This window comes from Ranitomeya imitator, chromosome 2 (genome assembly GCF_032444005.1).
Source record: "Ranitomeya imitator isolate aRanImi1 chromosome 2, aRanImi1.pri, whole genome shotgun sequence".
Taxonomy (NCBI): Eukaryota; Metazoa; Chordata; class Amphibia; order Anura; family Dendrobatidae; genus Ranitomeya; species Ranitomeya imitator.
In genome coordinates this window covers 472,771,968-472,793,050 of record NC_091283.1, presented here as the reverse complement: position 1 = coordinate 472,793,050, position 21,083 = coordinate 472,771,968, and the positions used below count along the sequence as shown (strand labels likewise).

The window sequence follows — 21,083 nt, the reverse complement described above, 5'->3', positions numbered from 1 at the left end:
AGCTTCCTGGGTGGTCCAACGGCCCTGAGCCGTGTGCTGTCGGAAGACTGCTCCCCACCTGAGAAGGCTGGCATCGGTGGTCATGACCTGCCACTGAAGGGGAAGAAATGATCTTCCTCTCAGGAGAGAGGAGGACAGCGTCCACCAGATTAGGGACTGACGGACCTGGAGGGGAAGGTGGACGGGACGGTCCAGGAAGTCCAAAGACCTGTTCCAGGTGGATAGGAGGAATAGCTGGAGGGGGCGGGTGTGGAACTGGGCGTAAGGAACAGCCTCCAAGGAGGCCACCATCTTTCCCAGGACTCCCATGCAGAACCGAAGCGACTGGGGAGCTGGGCGTTTGAGAAGGCGGACCGCCTTGAGGAGCACTGAGAACTTGTCCTCTGGGAGGAAGACCCGAGCTAAGTTCGTGTCGAACACAATGCCCAGGAAGGACAGTCGTTGGGACGGAATCAGGGAGAACTTGGTCCGGTTGATAATCCAGCCGAGACGGGTCACGGTGTCCAGAGAGACCTGGAGACTGAGCACAGTCTAGACGAGAGGGCCCCTTGATCAACAGATCGTCCAGGTAGTGGATAACGAGGATCCCCCTGGAACGGAGGAGAGCCATGACCGCCGCCATGATTTTGGTGGAGACCCTGGGGGCAGACGCTAAACCGAAAGGGAGAGCCGTGAATTGGTAGTGATTGTCTTCGACTGCAAACCGAAGGAATCTCTGATGCCGTACACAGATGGGAACATGAAGGTACGCATCTTGAATGTCGACCGAGCAGAGAAACTCCCCGGGTTCCATGGCTGCGATCACTGACCGCAGGGATTCCATTCTGAAGTGGCGAGGTCGGTCGTGGCGGTTCAGAAGCTTCAAATCCAGGATAGGGCGAAGAGACCCATTCTTATGTGGGACTACAAAAAGGTTCGAGTAGAACCCGGAAAAATGTTCTTCGGAAGGAACATGAACTATGACTCCGGCGGCGACCAGAGACGTTACGGCTTGAAGCAAGCTGGGTAAATGGGACGGTTGCTTTGGGGGACGAGAGAGAAAGAAGCGATTTTCCGGGAGGGTAGAAAATTCTATCTTGTACCCGGAGGTAATAATCTCTCTGACCCAGGCGTCGCTGATCACTGACAGCCAGGTGTCTTTGAAGAGAAGAAGCCTGCCTCCCACCCTGGAAAGACTCCCAGGTGGGGGCGACCCATCACTTCGAACGGTATCTGTTGGAACGAGGTCCGGAAGACCTGGGAGGTGGAGCCCTGGATCTCCACATGGGAGCTGGCTTGTAAGAGGGTTTTCTACGTTCACCCGTGGTAGCGGGTCGCTCTTGTTGCGATGAGGAATCTGAGGCTGCAAACGGACAAAAGGGGCGAAATGTTCGAGGACCCTTTGGGTTAAAGAAGCGTTTTGGCTTGGACTGGGGGAGAGAGGTACTCTTGCCCCCAGTCGCGTCTGAGATAATTTGATCCAGACGAGCACCAAAAAGCCTGGAACCTTGAAACGCCAAGTTGGTGAGAGACTTTTTGGAAGTAGCATCTGCATTCTATGCTTTGAGCCAAAGGATGCGGCGAATAGCGACAATGTTGCTGCTTGCCCTGGCCGAACAGGCTGCTGCATCTATGGAGGCAGTGAGAAGGTATTTCCCTGCGTGGTTAATCTGGTCTGCGAGGTCAGCCAGCTCGGTAGGGGAGGCCGAAGCCAAAATGCCCCGACGGAGGATCTTGGCCCAGGCAGAGATGGCCTTAGCCACCCAGGTGGAAGTAAATCTGGGACAGAGGGAAGCACCCGTTGCCTCGAAAGCTGACTTGGCCAGTGCCTCAATTTGTCTGTCCGATGCGTCCTTAAGCGACGCACCGTCCGGTAAGGAAAGAACCATCTTGGAAGAAAGACGGGAGATCGGCGGATCGACCTTGGGAGACTCAGCCCACTTGGAGAGAAAATCGGCGCTAAAGGGATAGAGCATGTCCAGATGTTTTCTACCCGAAAAACGTTTTTCAGGATGTTCCCAGTGTTTAGACAGGGTAGACTCAAACTCATCATGGGTAGGAAAGGAGCGAGAGGGATGCTTCACCCGCTTAAAAGAGACAGAGGAATCCTGGGGGAAAACCTCGTCTTGTTTTAGTTTGAGGGTCTGCGAGATAGCCGAAATAAGACTATCTACGACAGCCTGCACGCTAGAAGCCTGGTCTGAATCGGAGTCAGAACCGGACTGGGAATCCACATCAGACCCAATGTCCTCCTCCGAAGAGGGGAACTGGGAGGAGGAAAGCAGTTTCAGCGCTGCGGAGGGACCCGGAGAACCAGATGAAGAGCCAGACAGAGACCTCTTTCTAGAGCGGCTTGCTGATTTGTCTCCCTGTGGTTCAGGGTCAGGTGCGGCCGACTCGCCATGGGAGACGGTCGGAGCACTGGTGGCTGAAGGAAGCTGTGGAAGACGTTCAAGCGCCTGGACCAGGGACTGAGATACATTAGTCAAATCAGAGACCGACTGCGAGATACGAACGGCCCACTCAGGGGGAGCGCCCCCATCCCGAGAGTCAGAAGCTTCCTGCGGGGCAGACATGGCAGGAGGACTGCAGGACTGGCAGAGAGGCGACGATTGGCCTACTGACCACTTTATCTTACAACGAGCACAGGCGTAGTGAGTTATGGTAGGTTTCGTAGGGAAGGTTCCAGAAGAGTTGGACATAAGGATATTCTGCAGCACTATACTACAGAAAAGACTAAGGGGCCTACAGTGGTATGGATAATACCTAGGGAGGGGCCAATATAGCGTCGCAATCCTACCGCACCGCAGAGCAGAGTTGACTGTGTCCCCCAAAGCACGATGTCTCCTGTGCACAGAGCTGCTAAGGCAGGAAGTGTGCTGTGCTGAGAGGAATAAGCCAAGGCTCCCGATTGGGCCGCACCGAAAAGGAAGGGTGTGCCCGAGATGTAAGAGCAATCCTGAGTGGAGGATGAAAAGAGCGCTGAAAAAGCAAGCCCGAGGAAGGGGCGTGGCTGGCCGCAGCGGTGAAAGTGAAAGTAAAACAGCTGGGACTCTGTACATCTAGTCAGGGGGAGGGGTGATACTGCTGCGGTGGAGCTGCTGCTGAAGCGCTGGTACCTGCATGTCCGGTTCCACAGATAGAGTGGGGAGAGGATCGTCCAGGGGCCCAATGAGAGAGGGGTCGCTGGAAACGGAATCCTTCGTCCAAAAGACGGCCTCGACCCTAAAGAAAAGGGGGAGGGTCACCGCTGGTGACCACCGTCTTCCTCTCAGCCCTCTCCAAGGAGAGGGGTGAGGGGGACTGTTTGGCAAGGACCGCCACCATAAAGACCCTGGAGCACCTGGAAGGGTGACAGAGGATAATGTCCTACCGGCGGTCTGAGAGCTGCAATGCGGACGACACCACACTGCTCGCTCAGCCGCCCTCCTGGGGAGGCAGGGTGAGAGATTACACCCTGAATGCTGTGATCTGAAAAACAGGATTTTTGGTTGCTTACCGTAAAATCGGTTTCTTGAAGCCTCCATTGGGGGACACAGGAACCATGGGGTGTATGCTGCTGCCACTAGGAGGCTGACACTATGCAAATAAAAAAGTTAGCTCCTCCTCTGCAGTGTACACCCCACCGACTGGCATTAAACTCTTCAGTTAGTGAGAAAGCAGTAGGAGAAAGAACAAGGTTGAAAAACCATAACCACAAACTTGAGAACTGTAAACGTGAGAACAGTCAGAGAACATATAACAAAAACATTGGGAGGGAGCTGTGTCCCCCAATGGAGGCTTCAAGAAACAGAATTTACGGTAAGCAACCAAAAATCCTGTTTTCTTTATCGCCTCTCATTGGGGGACACAGGAACCATGGGACGTCCCAAAGCAGTCCCACGGGTGGGAAAAACAGACTTCCATCAGGTCAGAGGACTCACCACTGCCGCCTGCAAAATCCTTCTGCCTAGGCTGGCGTCCGCCGAAGCGTAGGTATGGACCTTGTAGAATTTGGCGAACGTGTGGATGGAAGACCAAGTTGCCACTTTGCAAAGCTGTAGGGCGGAAGCCCTGTGGTGCACCGCCCAGGAGGCGCCGACTGCCCGGGTAGAGTGAGCCTTAATCCCAGGAGGGGGCACTCTGTTCTTGACCCGGTAAGCCTCCAAAATTGCCATTCTGATCCAGCGAGCAATAGTCGCTTTAGAAGCCGGTTGGCCTCTGCGCGTGCCATCAGGAATCTGTCTTCCGGAAAGTGGACGTTCTGTCCAGATAGATCCTCACTGCCCTTTACAAGGTCCAACTTGTTTAACGATCGCTCCAGACGATGAGTCGGAGCTGGACAAAAGGAAGGTAGAACGATGTCCTCGTTGAGGTGGAAGGTGGAAACCACCTTAGGAAGAAAAGAAGGTGGGGGCCGGAAGACCACCTTGTCCTGGTGAATGACCAAAAACGGAGGACGGCATGACAGGGCCGCCAGCTCGGAAACGCGGCGAATGGACGTGATGGCCACAAGAAAGGCCACCTTCCACGATAAAACTGATAGCGGAATCTCCCTAAGAGGTTCAAAGGGAGAAACCTTCAGAATGTCCAGTACCAGGTTTAAGTCCCATGCCTCCACAGGGACCCTGTACGGCAGGACGGCGTGGGCTACCCCCTGAAAGAAGGTCTTAACCTGTGGCCGAGAGGCCAAGGTCTTCTGAAAGAGAATGGAAAGCGCAGAGACCTGACCCTTCAGGGAACTAAGAGCCAGGCCCGAATCCAGTCCTGCCTGAAGGAAGGCCAAAAGAGAAGGCAGGGAAAAAACCATAGGCGGAACGCGGTTGGACTCGCACCAACGGAAGTAGGCCTTCCAGGTGCGGTAGTAGATCCTGGAAGACGAAGGCTTCCGAGCCTGAATCATGGTGTGAATCACCCGGTCCGAAAGGCCGGACGCTCTTAGAACCGCGGTCTCAACAGCCATGCCGTTAAACTGAGCGACCGAATTCGGGTGGCAGATCGGACCCTGGGACAGCAGATCGGGCCTGTCTGGAAGGCGCCAGGGAGCGTCCGCGAGAAGGTTGACGAGCTCGACGAACCAAGCTCTCCTGGGCCAATCCGGTGCGATCAGGATGACCGGCACCCCTTCCGCTTTGATCTTTTTCAATAGTTTGGGAAGTAATGGAAGGGGTGGGAACAGGTAGGGCAGCTCGAACTGTGACCGAGGAATGGCCAGAGCATCGACGCCCACTGTGAGAGGATCGCGGGACCTGGAGACGAACTGCGGAACCTTCCTGTTGATTCGAGACGCCGTGAGATCCACATCCGGAGTTCCCCATCGAAGACAAATCTGATGGAAGACCTCCGGATGCAAGGACCATTCCCCTGCCGCGAGGCCCTCGCGGCTGAGGAAGTCGGCGGCCCAGTTTTCCACGCCGGGGATATGCACCGCGGATATCACCGGAACCATTGCCTCTGCCCAAAGGAGGATCTTGGATACCTCGGCAAGGGCCAAGGAGCTCCGAGTTCCCCCTGATGGTTGACATATGCCACAGCCGTGGCGTTGTCCGTCTGGATCCGGACTGGAAGGCCCCTGAGGATCCTTTCCCAGTGGCGGAGGGACAGAAAGATGGCCCGAATTTCGAGGACGTTGATTGGCAGAGATGACTCCTGCGGCGACCAACGGCCCTGAACCGTCAGGTGGCGAAAAACCGCACCCCAGCCGATCAGGCTGGCGTCCGTTGTCACCACCTGCCAGTGAACCGGAAGGAAGGACCTGCCCTGGGAGATGAGAGGTGACGTCAGCCACCAGTTGAGAGACCGCTTGACCCGAAAGGAGAGTCTGATCGGCCGATCCAGGGAGAAGACCGACCTGTCCCACTGAGACAGAATGGCTTGCTGAAGGGGTCGCGAATGGAATTGGGCGAAGGGAATCGCTTCCAATGTAGCTACCATCCTCCCCAGAACCTTCATGGCCGAACGGAGGGAGGGAGGCCGAGGACCCTGGAGCAAGCGTATGTCCCGACAAAGAGTGAATCTCTTGTCTTTGGGAAGGAAGACTCTGCTCTGACGAGTGTCGAAAAGCCCAGAAAGATGATGCGCTGAGAAGGAATAAGGCAGTCGTACGATGAAGAGATTCAATTCATGTGGATGCTTTTATTAGATAAATGTTCAGGTGAAGCGATAAGTACAAAAAACGTTTCGGCCAGCCCGTGGCCTTAACGTTTCGGCCACTGTGTGGGGTAGCGCTACCCCACACAGTGACACTGTTAGTGTCTGCCTTTCCCACTTGCCCACCAACGCTGGTCCTGGCCACCTGTCTCCACGGACTTCTGAGGACGGATTGACATTGGTTCCCCTATTCCGGTGGTTTAGCTCATTATACATTGGCTTTGACTGGCTCCACAACCCAGCAGCTACACAAATCTTCCCACAGTACTGGTTGTACTCCTCAAAGGTATTCAAGTGTTGCTCTGGCTGGTCTCCTATAGCGCACAGCATAAGGTACATAGACCTGTCTGCCCTGCACCACGGCGACTACGGCACCAGTACCACTAAGCCATACGAATCTCCCCACATGATTGGTTGTACTCTCCCAAGGTATCCTATTTGTACTCAGGCTGGTCCCTTAAAGCGCAGAGCCATTGATATACACCAGTCTGCCCTCCACCACGGTGACTACGACATCATTAATACTAAGGTTGTTTACCTTTTTTTTCTCTTGGCTGACACCCCAGCAGCAACATTCACGCATGCAAGGGAAGAATCTACTACCTAAGGCGATTTAGTGATCAAGGCCACGGGCTGGCCGAAACGTTTTTTGTACTTATCGCTTCACCTGAACATTTATCTAATAAAAGCATCCACATGAATTGAATCTCTTCATCGTACGAGTGCAGTGATTTTACGTTCTATGATTGAGAGGACCACGGGTTCCGTTCATTTGCACCGTCACCTTCAGAACTGTCGAGTGCTAGCCTTTTATAACTTTCTAAGAATAAGGCAGGACTTCTTCCGGTTGACCAGCCACCCGAAACGGGCTAAGGTGTCGAGAACAATGGACAGGCTTTCGTGGGCCTGAGCAAAGGACGGAGCCTTGATGAGGATGTCGTCGAGATATGGAAATAGGACCAAGCCTCTGACTCTCAAGATGGCCATCAGCGCCGCCATGATCTTCGTGAACACCCTTGGCGCGGTTGCGAGACCGAACGGCAGGGCGACGAACTGAAAATGATCTCGTTGCACTGCGAAGCGCAGGAAACGGTGATGTCCGGGAAATATCGGGACATGGAGGTAGGCGTCCTGGATATCTATTGAGCATAGAAACTCCTGAGCCTCCATGGAAGCAATTACTGAACGAAGGGATTCCATTCTGAAGTGTCTCAGGCGAACTCTCCTGTTCAGCAATTTGAGGTCCAGAATGGGGCGAACCTTGCCGTCTTTTTTCGGTACCACAAAAAGATTCGAGTAGAAACCCGTGAAGCGTTCTTTTTCTGGGACGGGAACGATTACCCCGGATTTGAGCAGAGAAGCGATGGCTGAGAAGAAGCCCGGAACTAGAGCGGGATCTCTTGGAGGACGGGATTGGAAGAAACGATCCCGAGGTCGGGAAGCGAACTCTATTTTGTATCCCGAGGATACAACTTCCCTGACCCATGCATCCTCCACTGCGGAAATCCAGACGTCCCTGAAAAGGAGAAGACGGCCGCCCAATCTGGGAGTTGGGCTGGAGTCTTGCCGAGAGTCATGCCGAGGTGGATCTTCCAGTCCTGGGCCTGGAGGATCTACCCTGGGAGAAGCGAGGACGCCAGGACGGAGTGGGCCTAAAGGACACCGCCTTCTTCTCTTGACGTGCCTGTGGCCTCTGTTGCTGCTGGGAAAAGGAGTTTGACGCAGCAAAGCGACGAAAAGGCCGAAAAGAACGAAACTGTCGTCTAGGAGGAGGGCGACGAGGCTTAGCCTGGGGGAGAAGAGAACTTGTACCCCCGGTGGCGTCCTTAATTATTTGGTCAAACTGGGAACCAAAGAGACGAGAGCCCTGAAAGGGCAGACTAGTGAGGGACTTTTTGGAGGACAAGTCCGCCTGCCAGGCCTTGAGCCAAACGGTCCGGCGGATGGCAACGGCATTGCTGGAAGCTTGAGCCGCACAAGACGCGACATCCAGGGAGGCGGAAACCAGGTATTCACCAGCGTGGGAAATCTGGTTGGCAAGTTCCGCGGGAGGCGCCCCGTCCAGGATACCTCGCCGAAGATCCTTGGCCCATTTTGAGATGGATTTTGAAGCCCAAGTGGACGCAAAAGCTGGACATAGAGCCGCTGAAGCTGCTTCAAAAGCAGATTTTGCGAAGGATTCTATAACTCTATCGTTAGAATCCTTCAGAGATGCTCCGCCGGACAGAGGAAGCACCGTGTTGGTGGACAGCCTGAACACAGGTGGATCCACCGAGGGAGAGACCGTCCAATTGGCGGTAAGTTCTGGAGAAAAAGGATATAGCACGCCCAGGCGTTTTCCCCTCGAATTCAGGATGAGGAGCGAAAAATTTAGAAGGTGGTTTGGCCCGTCTAAACGAAACCGCCTGATCTGCGGGTTCCGTAGAGGGATCCTTGATGCCACAGGTTTGGTTTATTGCCCCAATGAGGTTCTGGACTGTCTCACTCATGGTGGCGATTTGGTTAGGATCCAGCTCCGAAATATCCTCCGAGGGCGCATCAGATAATGCCTCGCCTGACTCAGGGGAGGAGGATCGGTGGGACACCAACCGCGGGGGAGGGCCGAGCGGCGAGATGGAGCGCGAAGAGGACTCAGACCGACGTTCCTGTCTGGACCTTTTGTGGCTTATCAAGGAGGGCTCGGGCGGCGGTTCCTGCAACCCGCTGGCCACTGCAGGGGTCTGCAGGGGTAACCGATCCAGAACGGACACTAGGGTTTGAGATACCCGTGTTAAATCGGCCACCGATTGTGACAGAGAGGCGGCCCAGCCTGGGATGGGGGGATCACTCTCGGGCGGAACAGCCGGGGGATCCTGGGCGGTGTGAACAATCGGGTTGCTGCAGGACTGACACAGCGGGGAGGACTGACCTGAGGGAAGTTTGCAGTTACAGGACGAACATGCAAAGTACGTGACTAAGGCAGAAGATGAAGAGGTAGGGGGACGAGAGCGGCCCCCTTTAGAGGTAGATATTTTGAGGGACCCTGAAGATGCCAGTGGGTTAGGGGACAGTGGGCAGAGAGGGGGGTGTCAGTCTGCAGTGCAGCTACTCACGGACCCGGTCCTGGAAGATGTCCCACTTGTCGATGGAGTGCCCTGAGGAGCTGTATTCAGCACAGATAGAGCTGTGCCCACAGAAGATGCGTGCAAAGTGCGGGTGCGCTTGCGAGAGCTGGTGCTGCTGCCGGTACAAAGCGGTGCTCACACCAGACGAGTGTCCCAGGAGGAAGGGGGCGGAGCCAGACGCAGGGGCACCGGTAGGCAGGGCACAGTAAGTCGGGCGGGAAAAAGCCCGCCCGCAGAACCGGAAGTGAGGAGCCGAGAATCCGGAAGTAGGCCCCGGCCTAAGCCGGGACCTAAATTAGAGGCCGGCGCCGCCGGAGAAGGGAACCGCGGCGCCGGAGCAGTGCGCCGCAGGGACTGAGTAGAGCGGCAGCCTGCCAAGGCTGCCCGGGAAAGCGGAAGTGGCTGGGTCGCGGCGCCAGAAGTAGGCCCCGGCAGAAGCCGGGACCTAAATTAGAGGCCGGCGCCGCCGGAGCGCCGCCGGAGAATCGCGGCGCCGGAGCGCCGCAGAAAGTAAGTGGCATGTCATCCTGCCAAGGACACCGTGCAGACACAGGACGCATTGTGGCCACCGAGCAGTGAGACCCGCAGGGGGAAGCGGCGCGGCAGCCTGCTAGGCTGTGACTCTGTAAGGGAGACATAGTGGCTGTGCGGCTGCAGGGAGAGAACTGCGGCCGCCAAAGAAGGAGAGCTTAGGAGGAAAATGAGTTACTGCCCTTGTGGCTGTCCCTGGGATCCCTCTAAAATAAACGCCATGAGGGAGGACCGGGGGACATCTGGAGAAAAGATCCCGGGGGAATGGAGGGGAAATACTCACCTAAACATCCCACGCCGTTACTAACCTGAGGGGATTGAGACGTCCACGGAGCTGTGATGGACGTCCTCGTCTCCTCCAACCGACAGGCTCTGGTAGGCGAGTGGGTGGGGGACGGAGCCAGGACCGGACTTCTGAGCACGCTTCTGTGCTAGGATCTTGGTCCTGGTGAGGGATCTATGAGGATACGGGGTGGCAGTACACGCCGTACTCATAGTCCGCATTGTGGGAATACAGGTGTGACTGCTCACCCTGTATCCCTCTGGAAAAAACCTGAAAAGAAACGACGCACATTGAGGTAGATAAGGGTCTAATGAAAGACCCGTGTCCACCTCCTACTGACACTAAGCTAAACTGAAGAGTTTAATGCCAGTCGGTGGGGTGTACACTGCAGAGGAGGAGCTAACTTTTTTATTTGCATAGTGTCAGCCTCCTAGTGGCAGCAGCATACACCCCATGGTTCCTGTGTCCCCCAATGAGAGGCGATAAAGAAAAGAAACCCAAAACGTTAATAAAAACAACAAAACCTGTAAAGAAATCAAGGTTAGCAGCAGATCTGAAGATCCAGGTCTGCCTCCTATAGACACTAAGCACAAACTGAGGTACTTGGTGCCTGTCGGTGGGTGTATACTGCCAGGGAGGAGCTACGCCTTTTCCTTTTTTTGCATAGTGTCAGCCTCCTAGCAGCAGCAGCATACACCCATGGTTGTCCTGTGTCCCCAATGAAGTGATAAAGAAATAAAGTATACAAGCAAAGGAAACAAGAGTAATAAATGGCTGAACAGGATGTCAATTTATACTGGACTGTTTCACAATGGATCTCGCCCGTTGCAATGTATAATCTGCATAAAACACTGTGACAAATCTGAATGTAGCACAGATGCAGATATAGTGCGGATGTGCCACATTATCAAGGCCGACATGACAAACCTTGCTGGTCTCTGGACTTTCTGGATCAAACTGAACCTGCTTAGCTGCCAACTCCCGTCCTATGTCCACATCATAGCACAGATAGACCCGACCGAAGGCGCCCTGCCCAAGGAGCTTTCCCCGGCGCCAATTTATAGGAGCACTTGGTGCTGAAAAAGAAGATACAACAATACAACTAGAGAAACTGTGCACAGGACACTAACCAGGGCTCGGACTACGGGTGAATATCTTACATTTAGTGGGCACATTCCTCTCCGGCACACCCAGCGTGTTCTCGCTGTCTGCACTGCGCAGTCGGTTGCGGGCTTCCAGGTACTGTACTGACAGGCCAAGGTTCTCGCCATTAGTGCTTAAAGAACGACTAGATGGCACGAGGGTGAAGAGATTGCCCTGAGGGCGCCGAATCCGTGGGTAGGTTCTTCGTCCTAACAGCAAACAATGCATTGAGTAAAGTGGACAGACAAGCTGTTCATTTTGTATATTTTGTTTGCAGCTACAAAAGTCAGGAGGACATGTTAAAACTCAAGTCAATTTATGGGGGAGCTCTGAATACACTGAACCCTTAGTATCCGAATATTGGCTAGAGATGTGGCTCAGCAACTGGTTCTCAATATCACATCTTCTGGTCTTGGCCTGGGGAGGTCGGATTTTGGGAATTAGTGAGAGTTTTAAAACAAAAAGCTACTTTTTTGTGGAAGCGGAGCTGGATCCTGCAGTCTGTTTCCTAAATGTTTCTCCTAGAAGGATGAGGAAGAACTCATCTAAGTTATTATTGAATATGTTAACCGCAGCTCGGTGTTTCATCGCTCTCCAACGGAAACAGACCACTGCTCCCTCTTACCAAAACTTATTAACTAGAATAGGCGATATGCGTAGAATGGCATTAAAGAATGCGAATGTGGACAGATTTCATGCTATCTTGGCTAACTGGGATTATTCCTAGACTCAACATTAGCTAGGACCTTTTTGGACTACTGTACCCCTTCCCTTCCTTAATGCGTGTGTCTCCTTTCTTCTTTTTGTCAATTGTTAAATAAGAAATTTGAATTTAATAAGTGGACGGGATTTGGTTTATTATGGCATCAGCTGTAACTAATATATAACGTTTTTTATTTGGAACCTGAGTCTTTTAGGCTATGTGCACACCTTCAGGATTTTTTCCATCCGTTTTCCACGGAAAAAACGCTAAAAAAGCTTACATTAAGCATCCCATCATTTTAATGTATTCCGCAATTTTTGTGCACATGCTGCGTTTTTTTCTGCGAAAAAAATGCATAAAGGTAAAAAACGCAGCATGTTCATTAATTCTGCGGAAGTTCAAATCGCCCCCCTTTCAACCCAAAATAAATTTAAAAAAAAAATCAAACATACACATATTTGGTATCTCTGTGTTCAGAATCGCCTGATCTATCAATATAAAAAAAGGATTAACCTAATCACTAAACGGCGTAGCGAGCAAAAAAGTCAAAAAGCCAGAATTACTTTTTTTTGGTTGCTGCAACATTACAATAAAATGCAATAAAGGTCGATCAAAGGATCGTATCTGCACCAAAATGGTATCATTAATAATGTCAGCTCGACACACAAAAAATAAGCCCTCACCCAACCCGAGATCCTGAAAAATGGATCATATTGACACCACATGTGCCTCACAGAATTTTATACCAAGCATAAAAGAACAAGAAATTATGATCAAGCAACTTTGCTAGGTATGGTGACCCGGATGTGGTCATGATGACATCGGGTCACCAAGGCAACCTCAAGTCAGGACCTTTCAGCTTCAAGAACTCACCATCAGTATATTCCTTATGGTGAATGGATACGTGATACCTACGAGGATACGTCCCACCCTTCCCAGCTTTATCATAGAATTGATTCTCCCGATCTGCAGTGGAAAAAAGGGAGAGAAAACCTTAGCATTCCCCAACAGGAGTACTGGCGGGAGGAGATATCTCTATAAGTACCTGAGAAATCCTGCCTGTTGTCTGGGTTACTCTGAGCTCTTGACATTCGAGACTTCCTGAACGAAGAGCTGGAAAGTAACACAAGGTAGAGAGTTAAAAAGCCGCAGAGGCACTACTAGTGATGAGCGAACGTGCTCGGAGAACGTCTTATCCAAACATGCGCAGGTGCTATCTGAGTATCTTGGGCGTGCTCGCATATTATGTCCAAGTCCCATGATCTGCGGCTGTTAGACAGACACAACACATACAGGGATTGCTTGTTTGTTAAGGAATCCCCACATGTGTTCAGGCTGTCTAACAGCCGCAGATCATGGGACTCAAACATAATATACGAGCACGCCCAAGATACTTGAATAACACCCGAAAATGCTCAGATAAGACGTTATCCAAGAACGTTTGCTCATCACTACTAATGACCAATGATTCAGCCCATAAACCTCTGCAGAGTACTCAATCGTGAAGCCCTGTAACACGAATTACCAAAATCACAGGCATCAGGAGATCATATGGTCGACACCTTTATCTACATAGAGCAAGAAGGGGATGTCCGAAGTCTCCTGCATTGAATATTTGCGATACAAAGGGTCCGGAAGATTAAATCCAACCTCAGACTTCCTTATTACCACCGACTGCACCCTCAGCCATGGATTTGTCAGCCCCCCATATGCATGTCACTGAAGGAAGATGCCACCTGTGTTATAGTGCCCCTCTGATAATTGCACTCCGTCAGGAGAATATCTAAGTCCCTGTAATGTGACTGCCATCCACTTCACTGAAAGTGGACGAGCATTACAGAGACCCCTTAAACAATTTTCAGGACACCCCCACATCGCCTGACATATCTCAGTGACAGGTCAGAGGATACTTGAAAAGTGACGCATCCCTTTAAATTAGCCAAAACAGAATTTCAAACCTATCAAACCATTTTACCAGTGAGTTCTTCCAGGTGGTGAAGTGTAACCCTAGTTCAGATCTTCAGCTATACTTTATCCCCGTCTCTAAACAGCTGCACATCCCTGTATAAATGTATACTGTCCTCTGTATTATGTATATCATATATACCTGTCCTCCGACTGGTCCAGAGACTGGCAGCTTCCGGATATTGAATTCTCTGTACTGCTCAGTGGGTCTAACATCTAGATCAGAAAAATTAAGTTTAATGGCTTTGGAAATATTAGGCATTTACTGAATCCAATCTTGGCAAATTCCCATAATCATTCATACGACCTGTACAATGGAGGATAGCTGAACGTGTCCTGGCCCCCACTTACACACTGATCGCTGGTCTCGGGGATGAATTCGCCCTCGCTGTTGATGCTGGTATAGGAGCCCTGTCGGGCAATCCTCTGCTGCCTCTCGGGGACGTAGCCAGGAGGTGGGGAGCTGCGGCCAGCATTTTGAGAGCCTGCGAGCAGGAGATGTACATTTTTTTTGTAGAAATATATCAGAGTTATTAAAAATGAAATTTCGTATTGACTCACATGTTGTAACTAAAACTGAATGCATTTGAGAACAATAGAGATTCCTCGATTTCCTGTAAATGGGTTGTGAACTACTTTTATATTCGTTTACTATGCTTTCTGTAGATCGGCTACCATTTTCTTCTATAGGAGCTGATCTGTAGCTAACAGACAGAGTGGTTCCACTTTGTACTCTGTTTACACCCGGTCACTGCCAGAAGTGGTAACAGCTTATTTTTGGGGGTACCTGGTGTCAAACCCCCACTGATCTTAAAGTGATTACTTATCCTCAAGGAAGGTCATCGTAGCACTGCAAAACCACTTTCAGAAATCAAGAATATCATATAGGGAACTTGCTAGGACAGACGTGATCAGATAAACCCCTGGCGATTACTCACTGACTGACAGATGTCGGCTCCGGGTCTCTGCAGTATGATATGCTGTAGTGACATCCCCCAAAGACTGGGAGGCCTTAATCCGCACCTGTTTCTGGACCCCTGAGTGGGGTGAGGATGTCTATGGAGGGAGAAAAAAAAGGTAGTTTGAATTCGGTTCTTGAAGAAGTACTATACAGGATATACAGATTCATTATTAGTGGTGGATCTGTAACTAGGACATAGCAAAAGACTTTATATACATCTCCAGTCACAGTTAGGACCATAAAGAGACTATTGCCAGGATGGATGAGGACGCTTGTAACTATTCACCTGGCCCTCTCCGAATGAAGTCTTCATGTATGTGGAATAAATCGCCACCGAGATCTATAGGGATTTGCACCAGTAATGGTCTCCTCGTCCCAGAAGCAAACGTGCAACAATATACATATAAAGCAAGGATCACTAAGCCATTTCTATAGGGTAAGGGTCTCCAGCTGCTTGGGCATACTGGAAGTTGAAGTTTTGGAACTTGAGGAGCTTCAAATGCTAGAGATCAATGCTGCAGGGGCAGACACCCCCTACTGCAGGGGCAGACACTCCCCTTATTGAAGGCACACACCATGCAAACCAGAAACCTGTACTGGCATGTCTTGACAAAAGTTTGGTGTGGATACCTCGCCATCACTTTACTTGAATCCTTCACTCAGTATCAGCGGACATGATCCTTGCAATGACAAAACAACACAATACACATAAGAGGGTCATACATGGTTCCTGTCATGGGAGAGGAGCAGAATCCGGAGACTTTTCATACTGGAACTTCGATCTAGGAGATCCACGGCCTTGTCAAGATCATCCTGACTTCGGAGGGGAATAGACAGCTGCATAGAAGAGAAGGAGATATCAGACAGGAGCAGATATACTAATAGTATCACATGGCCACATGCACACAATACCCAAAGCCACTAAGAAAGGAAATGGTTTTTCTTCTATCTAGTGATCAAAGCCTGGTGAATACAAGGAGTGGGAAAAGCAGTCTAATGATCTTAGGACATAAGACAGCTAACAGCAATCCCCCAACTTCCCACCTGTCTAAGAGGAGCAGGACCGTGTTCTTATAATGGAGAGGAGAACAGGCTGCTGTCAGACATGTCTGCTGAATATCTCTGCAGAGGGAGAGCAGGGTAGGGAATGAGGACTCATGAATGCTCCCTCTTTCCCTTAGCATCTGCTGTTGTGGAATGAGGGGGAGTCAGGACCCCCACACACTCTATATGGGTGGCTGGTGGTGACCAGGTTCATCTAATGCATGCGTGTACCTATAGTGCTGAGAACGTTTGCCTGGCCACCCACCTTACAACCCCTGCCGCCATCTGACCTGAAATCACAGGGGTGGGAACGATGACATTACATAAAGTTCTTCCGCTAGTGGCAGCAAATACTGATGACGACTGTACCCAGATCTCTGTGCTGGCACCATGGATAACACCAGCGCAGGCCAAAAGATTGCTTACTTATGGGCAGTTGCTCAAACAGCTCCCTTATTACACCTCCACAGTCTGTGCTGGATTATGGGACACCAGATTCATGGAAAACACCACGACTTGTATTTCAGGACGCTCTTACCTCATTGTTCATGTAATGTAGGTCCATCTGCTGCCCAAAGACTAATTTCACTTTCTGCTCTACATCCTCAAACTTTACAGGGCGAGGAAACTGCAGGATCCTGCGAGATAGGAACACGTCAGGAAAAGCACTGATATGCAAGTAGCATCAAATCAGAATGAATCATCAGAAATTGTATATCTTTATCATCAGGCGTTTTCTCTTCTGATTCATATGCTTACATATTGTTATAGTCAGATCTTCCTTTTACCGATACAGAGCAAAAATCTGCAGAAGAGAACAAATAGAAGGGTATGTGCACACGTTGCCGATTCCATTGCGAATTTTTACGCAGGTAAAACACCCTGCGTTTTACCTGCGGGTTTTCTGTGGATTTCGTGCGGATTTCGCCTGCGTTTTTACACCTGCGGATTCCTATTATGGAATAGGTGTAAAACGCTGCGGAATCCGCACAAAGAATTGACATGCTGCGGAAAATAAACTGCTGCATTTCCGCACGGTATTTTCCGCAGCATGTTTGCTGCGGATTTGGTTTTCCATAGATTTACATGGTACTGTACACCGCATGGGAAACTGAAATCCGCAACGTGTGCACATAGCCTAAAACTCTGGCAGTAGTCTCCACCACTAGTAGGGGGCTCAGGAGCTTTCTAAATATCTATTTCCCAGCAAAACACATGGCAGGAGCAGTGGGACACTGGTAGTACCCTTTGGATTTTCCTTCGACTATTTGGTGATACCCTTCTACATATTTACTCCAAGAGGTTGTTTGTTTGTTTTCATCTCTATTCTTACTCTATTGGTAGGCTTGTACTACCTGCATTTACTGAAATGGACTTTTTCCTGAAGTTCCTGGGCCTCATGCATACTGCTGAACGTCATTCATACATTTCCACCATATCAGTATTGGTATTAGATGATACACAAGGTATATAAAGGGCAGCTCTATTTTAGTATAATTTGGGGTTCAGAACTCTTGTTATCTAGACCTCAAAAACATAGAATTCGACCTTTTCTTACTTTCAACTCTGCAAAAACTCTTACTGTTTCTCTTATTCATTCTCGTCTGGACTATTGTAACTCTCTACTAATCGGCCTCCCTCTTATCAATCTCTCCCCTCTCCAATATGTCTTGAATGCAGCAGCCGGGACCATATTCCTCACCAACCATTACACCGATGCCTCTACCCTGTGCCAGTCATTGCACTGGTTACCCATCAGCTACAGAGTTCAATATAAACTTATCACTCTCACCCACAAAGGGCTCCACAGTTCAGCACCACCCTACATCTCCTCCCTCATCTCAGCCTACCACCCTACCCGTGCCCTCCGTTCTGCTAATGACCAAACGTTAACATCCTCAATAATGAGGACCTCTCACGTGCTGCACCAATTCTTTGGAATGCACTACCCAGGATAATTTGATTAATCCCCAAAAGCAATTTTTACCATCCACCTTTTGTGTCTCCCTTTTTTCCTCATAGATTGTAAGCTTGCGAGCAGGGCCCTCACTCCTCTTGGTATCCGTTTTACGGGATTATTTTTATTCTGTAATGTCTTTTATTGTCTGTACAAGTCTCCTCTAAAATGTAAAGTGCTGCAGAATATGTTGGTGCTATAGAAATAAAATTATTATTATTATTATTATTATTAACGCCCCCTTGCGTCAGATGTTTGCTCCACATGATGTGGTCTTGAAAAGCTTTTGGATGGGGATTGCTATGCTGATTAATAGAATCTATACTGTGAATGTTGATCTTTCCCCCTTTGTAGGCATCTTTGAATATTTCGAAGATCTCCATGCATCTGAACTACACAAAACAGCAATGCCGCATATGTTATATGGGGCTGGAAAGCTTATTGCACAACGTTGGATACGGGGGACTTCCACCTACAAAAAGAGAATTTCTGCACAAGGTCAACTGGCTTATTTCATTGGAGAGAGGAATTCATTGTAAGACATACAACTGGCAAGTATGAGGCTCTATGGGCTCAATGAGAGGGGGCTTGCCTCCTTCCATTAAGTAAGAGATTGTATACTGTTTTATTAAGGTCCCCTTTTTAATATTGAAAAATAATGCCCCTCTCTGGGCCAATAATGCAAACACAACATACCTGACTAAGTGGTCTCCCATGCCCTTAGTGTAGTCATGTATAGGAGATTGTTTTCTCAGAAGCGGTGAAATCTGATTTGGGGAGGCGGGGGCTTGGCTGTTGGGGTTGATTTGTTCTATTATTTTCTAATACTATTACAATTCAATACAAATATTTGACCAAAAAAAAAAAAAACAACACATTGATTTTCTCATTCTTTAATGCAGGCGTCCCCAACCTGTAGCTCGGGAGCCACATGTGGCTCGTGGTCCTATGAATTGTGGCTCGCGGCTGTCTGCCAGCTTGGTGCATTAGCTCCATGTCTGGCAAACTGGTATGAAGAACACATCTCTAAATGGTGAATTTTGTCAGTAGCCCTGCACAGTAGTGCAAATCTGGATGCACATTTACCGGTCTTAGGGGTTTTAGGTATGGTACGCAAGAAGATGGTACTACCTGTTAGAGGAGGTGCTCAAAGCTGGATGTGACAGTGTGTTGGAAGTCATTGATGGGACAATACTGAATGGAGGTATTGTGGGAACCCCTGGATCTCCGTCTACTGCTCTGGAGTGATTTCTGTGCTAAAGTTTTGGTTATCATTGTACCTGTAATGGGGGCTTTGGTTGACACCACTTTGAAGGGGTTGGGAAGCTGGATGTGGCTCGCGACCCTCTCTCAGTGCGGAATGTGGCTCTCAAGGTCAGAAAGGTTGGGGACCACTGCTTTAATGCAATAATATTTTGATCATATGTTTATCTGATTTTAAAGTAAAGTTGATTTTTATGCAGTCCCTTACCTACACATTTATTCTATTTGTGTCACAAATCATTGGTGCCTTGGGCGGTTACATATCGGTGTAAGGTGTAGATGTTAGTTTTATTTTTTTAGTTCAATGTACATGTTGCACCTAGCAAGTTACTGAGCTCCTCCTAGTGGTGTCAGCAGTAAGCCAGAATTTTATGGAAGGAGTTATGGGGGGAAGCTGTGCCAGAAAACAGAACTCAGACCCATAGAATGTAAGTCCAGGGTCCTCTCTCCTCTGTACCAGTCTGTCATTGTAAATTTGTTTACTGTAAACGATATCTATAACTCTATATGTAACCCCTTTCTCATGTACAGCACCATGGAATCAATGGTGCTATATAAATAAATAATAATAATAATAATGTAAAGCTCATGAGGATTTGCAGCAGGGGTTCTCTATGGTATATGTGTGATTAGGTATTAGGACAAGAATGTTCTTTCTCTGTACACCGAGATATATATTTTATTTGGTGTAAAAGTTAATGGTGGCGTAGCAACAAATGTGTGTAGTACAACAATCTGCCTGCAGGTGTCAATACAGCTCAAAAAATAGTATTACTGCTGATGCCCTGTTGTGATCCCTTGCCTGTATTGTAATAATTAGCATTTAGCAGGAGCAAATTGCTCCACTTATCACAAAATATAGAAAAAAAATAACATTTTCAGGTGACATTGGAACATTCTCTAACTGTCTCATACATTCCCTACCGTCACCCAGACCCAATGCACAGACACCTAAAGCCATAATCACCCCTAGTTTATCATGCATCCACATGGCAGCTGCAGTGTCCTCGTCCTCTGCAGCAGGCATGGTTTGGGGAATGCCTGCGGAGTCTCATTAGCATACAATGCCAGTGGCAATGGGCAGGAAATTCCAGGGGACACAGATAACACTGTATAGAATTACACTACAGCAGATCCAATGCAATCTATAGAGCCCGAGTCCATCCAATCGGTACCACTGCACACGGGACAATGTGGTGCCCCAATCCAATGCAAACACTACACAACCTAAAATGGCTGATACCAGGGAGCAACAGCTCACCTTCCCCTGCACAGCAAAGGAAGATAAGATGATAATTAGGGTTCGTGTCTCTTTAGCAGATGGTTTAGCCTCATAGTGTACAATGTATTGATATTTTTAGCAACTACCCAAAACTCCTGCCTCCCCAAGTGTGGGAAATATTAAGGAAGAAGAGGCTGGATGGGCAATAGTTTTTGGGTCTGGATCAGACGCTGACAGAGAGGCCCCGTCTGACATTCTGGGTTTTCGGCACCTCTAGGAGACCATCATCTGAATGCCTTTTACGGGCCCTCATGTGGACGGCTCTGGAGCTTCATTAGGATGCTAACAGATACAGGTTTCTGGAAGGAAAGAAAACCACAAGGGACATTCCTGGAATATATAGCACCGAGCGGGCACAGAGGGCGCCAGTGTTTGCTAACCGTCGGCTGAACCTTCCACCTCTGGTAGGAAGCCGTGTGCTCGCTCCTCGTGGCCTAGAAATCCTGCCTGCTCAGCCCCAGGACAGCTCACATAGCTGTGGTCAGATCTGGCAGTCGCCACTGTGTTTCCAGGCTCCAGTCTGAAAAATGAGACCCCCTTAAGATGAGGGAAACTCAGGTGAGGCATCAGACGGAGACGGTTCACAATTAGGCCATTGACGGTGCTGCGCACATTCCTGGACCAGACATGGATAGACTATAATTTACCAAATGACAACATCACGGCGGCTCGGAAGTGTGAACATGGGAAAGCCACAAAATCTCAGAAGAGCTTGAAAGACCCCACAGGGTAAGGGCTA

At 49.7% G+C, this 21,083-nt stretch overlaps 1 protein-coding gene across 1 annotated transcript in view; it reads right to left on the bottom strand.

Annotated features, from left to right (window-relative positions):
• MAP3K3 (mitogen-activated protein kinase kinase kinase 3) overlaps positions 1 to 21,083 on the bottom strand; it is a 47,752-nt gene that overhangs the window by 14,466 nt on the left and 12,203 nt on the right. The window contains exons 4-12 of the mRNA XM_069751267.1: positions 16,381 to 16,480; positions 15,522 to 15,635; positions 14,776 to 14,893; positions 14,189 to 14,322; positions 13,980 to 14,053; positions 12,918 to 12,985; positions 12,746 to 12,838; positions 11,187 to 11,378; positions 10,954 to 11,102 (exon numbers count right to left, since the gene is read on the bottom strand). Of these exons, the coding sequence (XP_069607368.1) occupies positions 10,954 to 11,102; positions 11,187 to 11,378; positions 12,746 to 12,838; positions 12,918 to 12,985; positions 13,980 to 14,053; positions 14,189 to 14,322; positions 14,776 to 14,893; positions 15,522 to 15,635; positions 16,381 to 16,480 (1,042 nt within the window). The remainder of the gene's footprint in view (positions 1 to 10,953; positions 11,103 to 11,186; positions 11,379 to 12,745; positions 12,839 to 12,917; positions 12,986 to 13,979; positions 14,054 to 14,188; positions 14,323 to 14,775; positions 14,894 to 15,521; positions 15,636 to 16,380; positions 16,481 to 21,083) is intronic.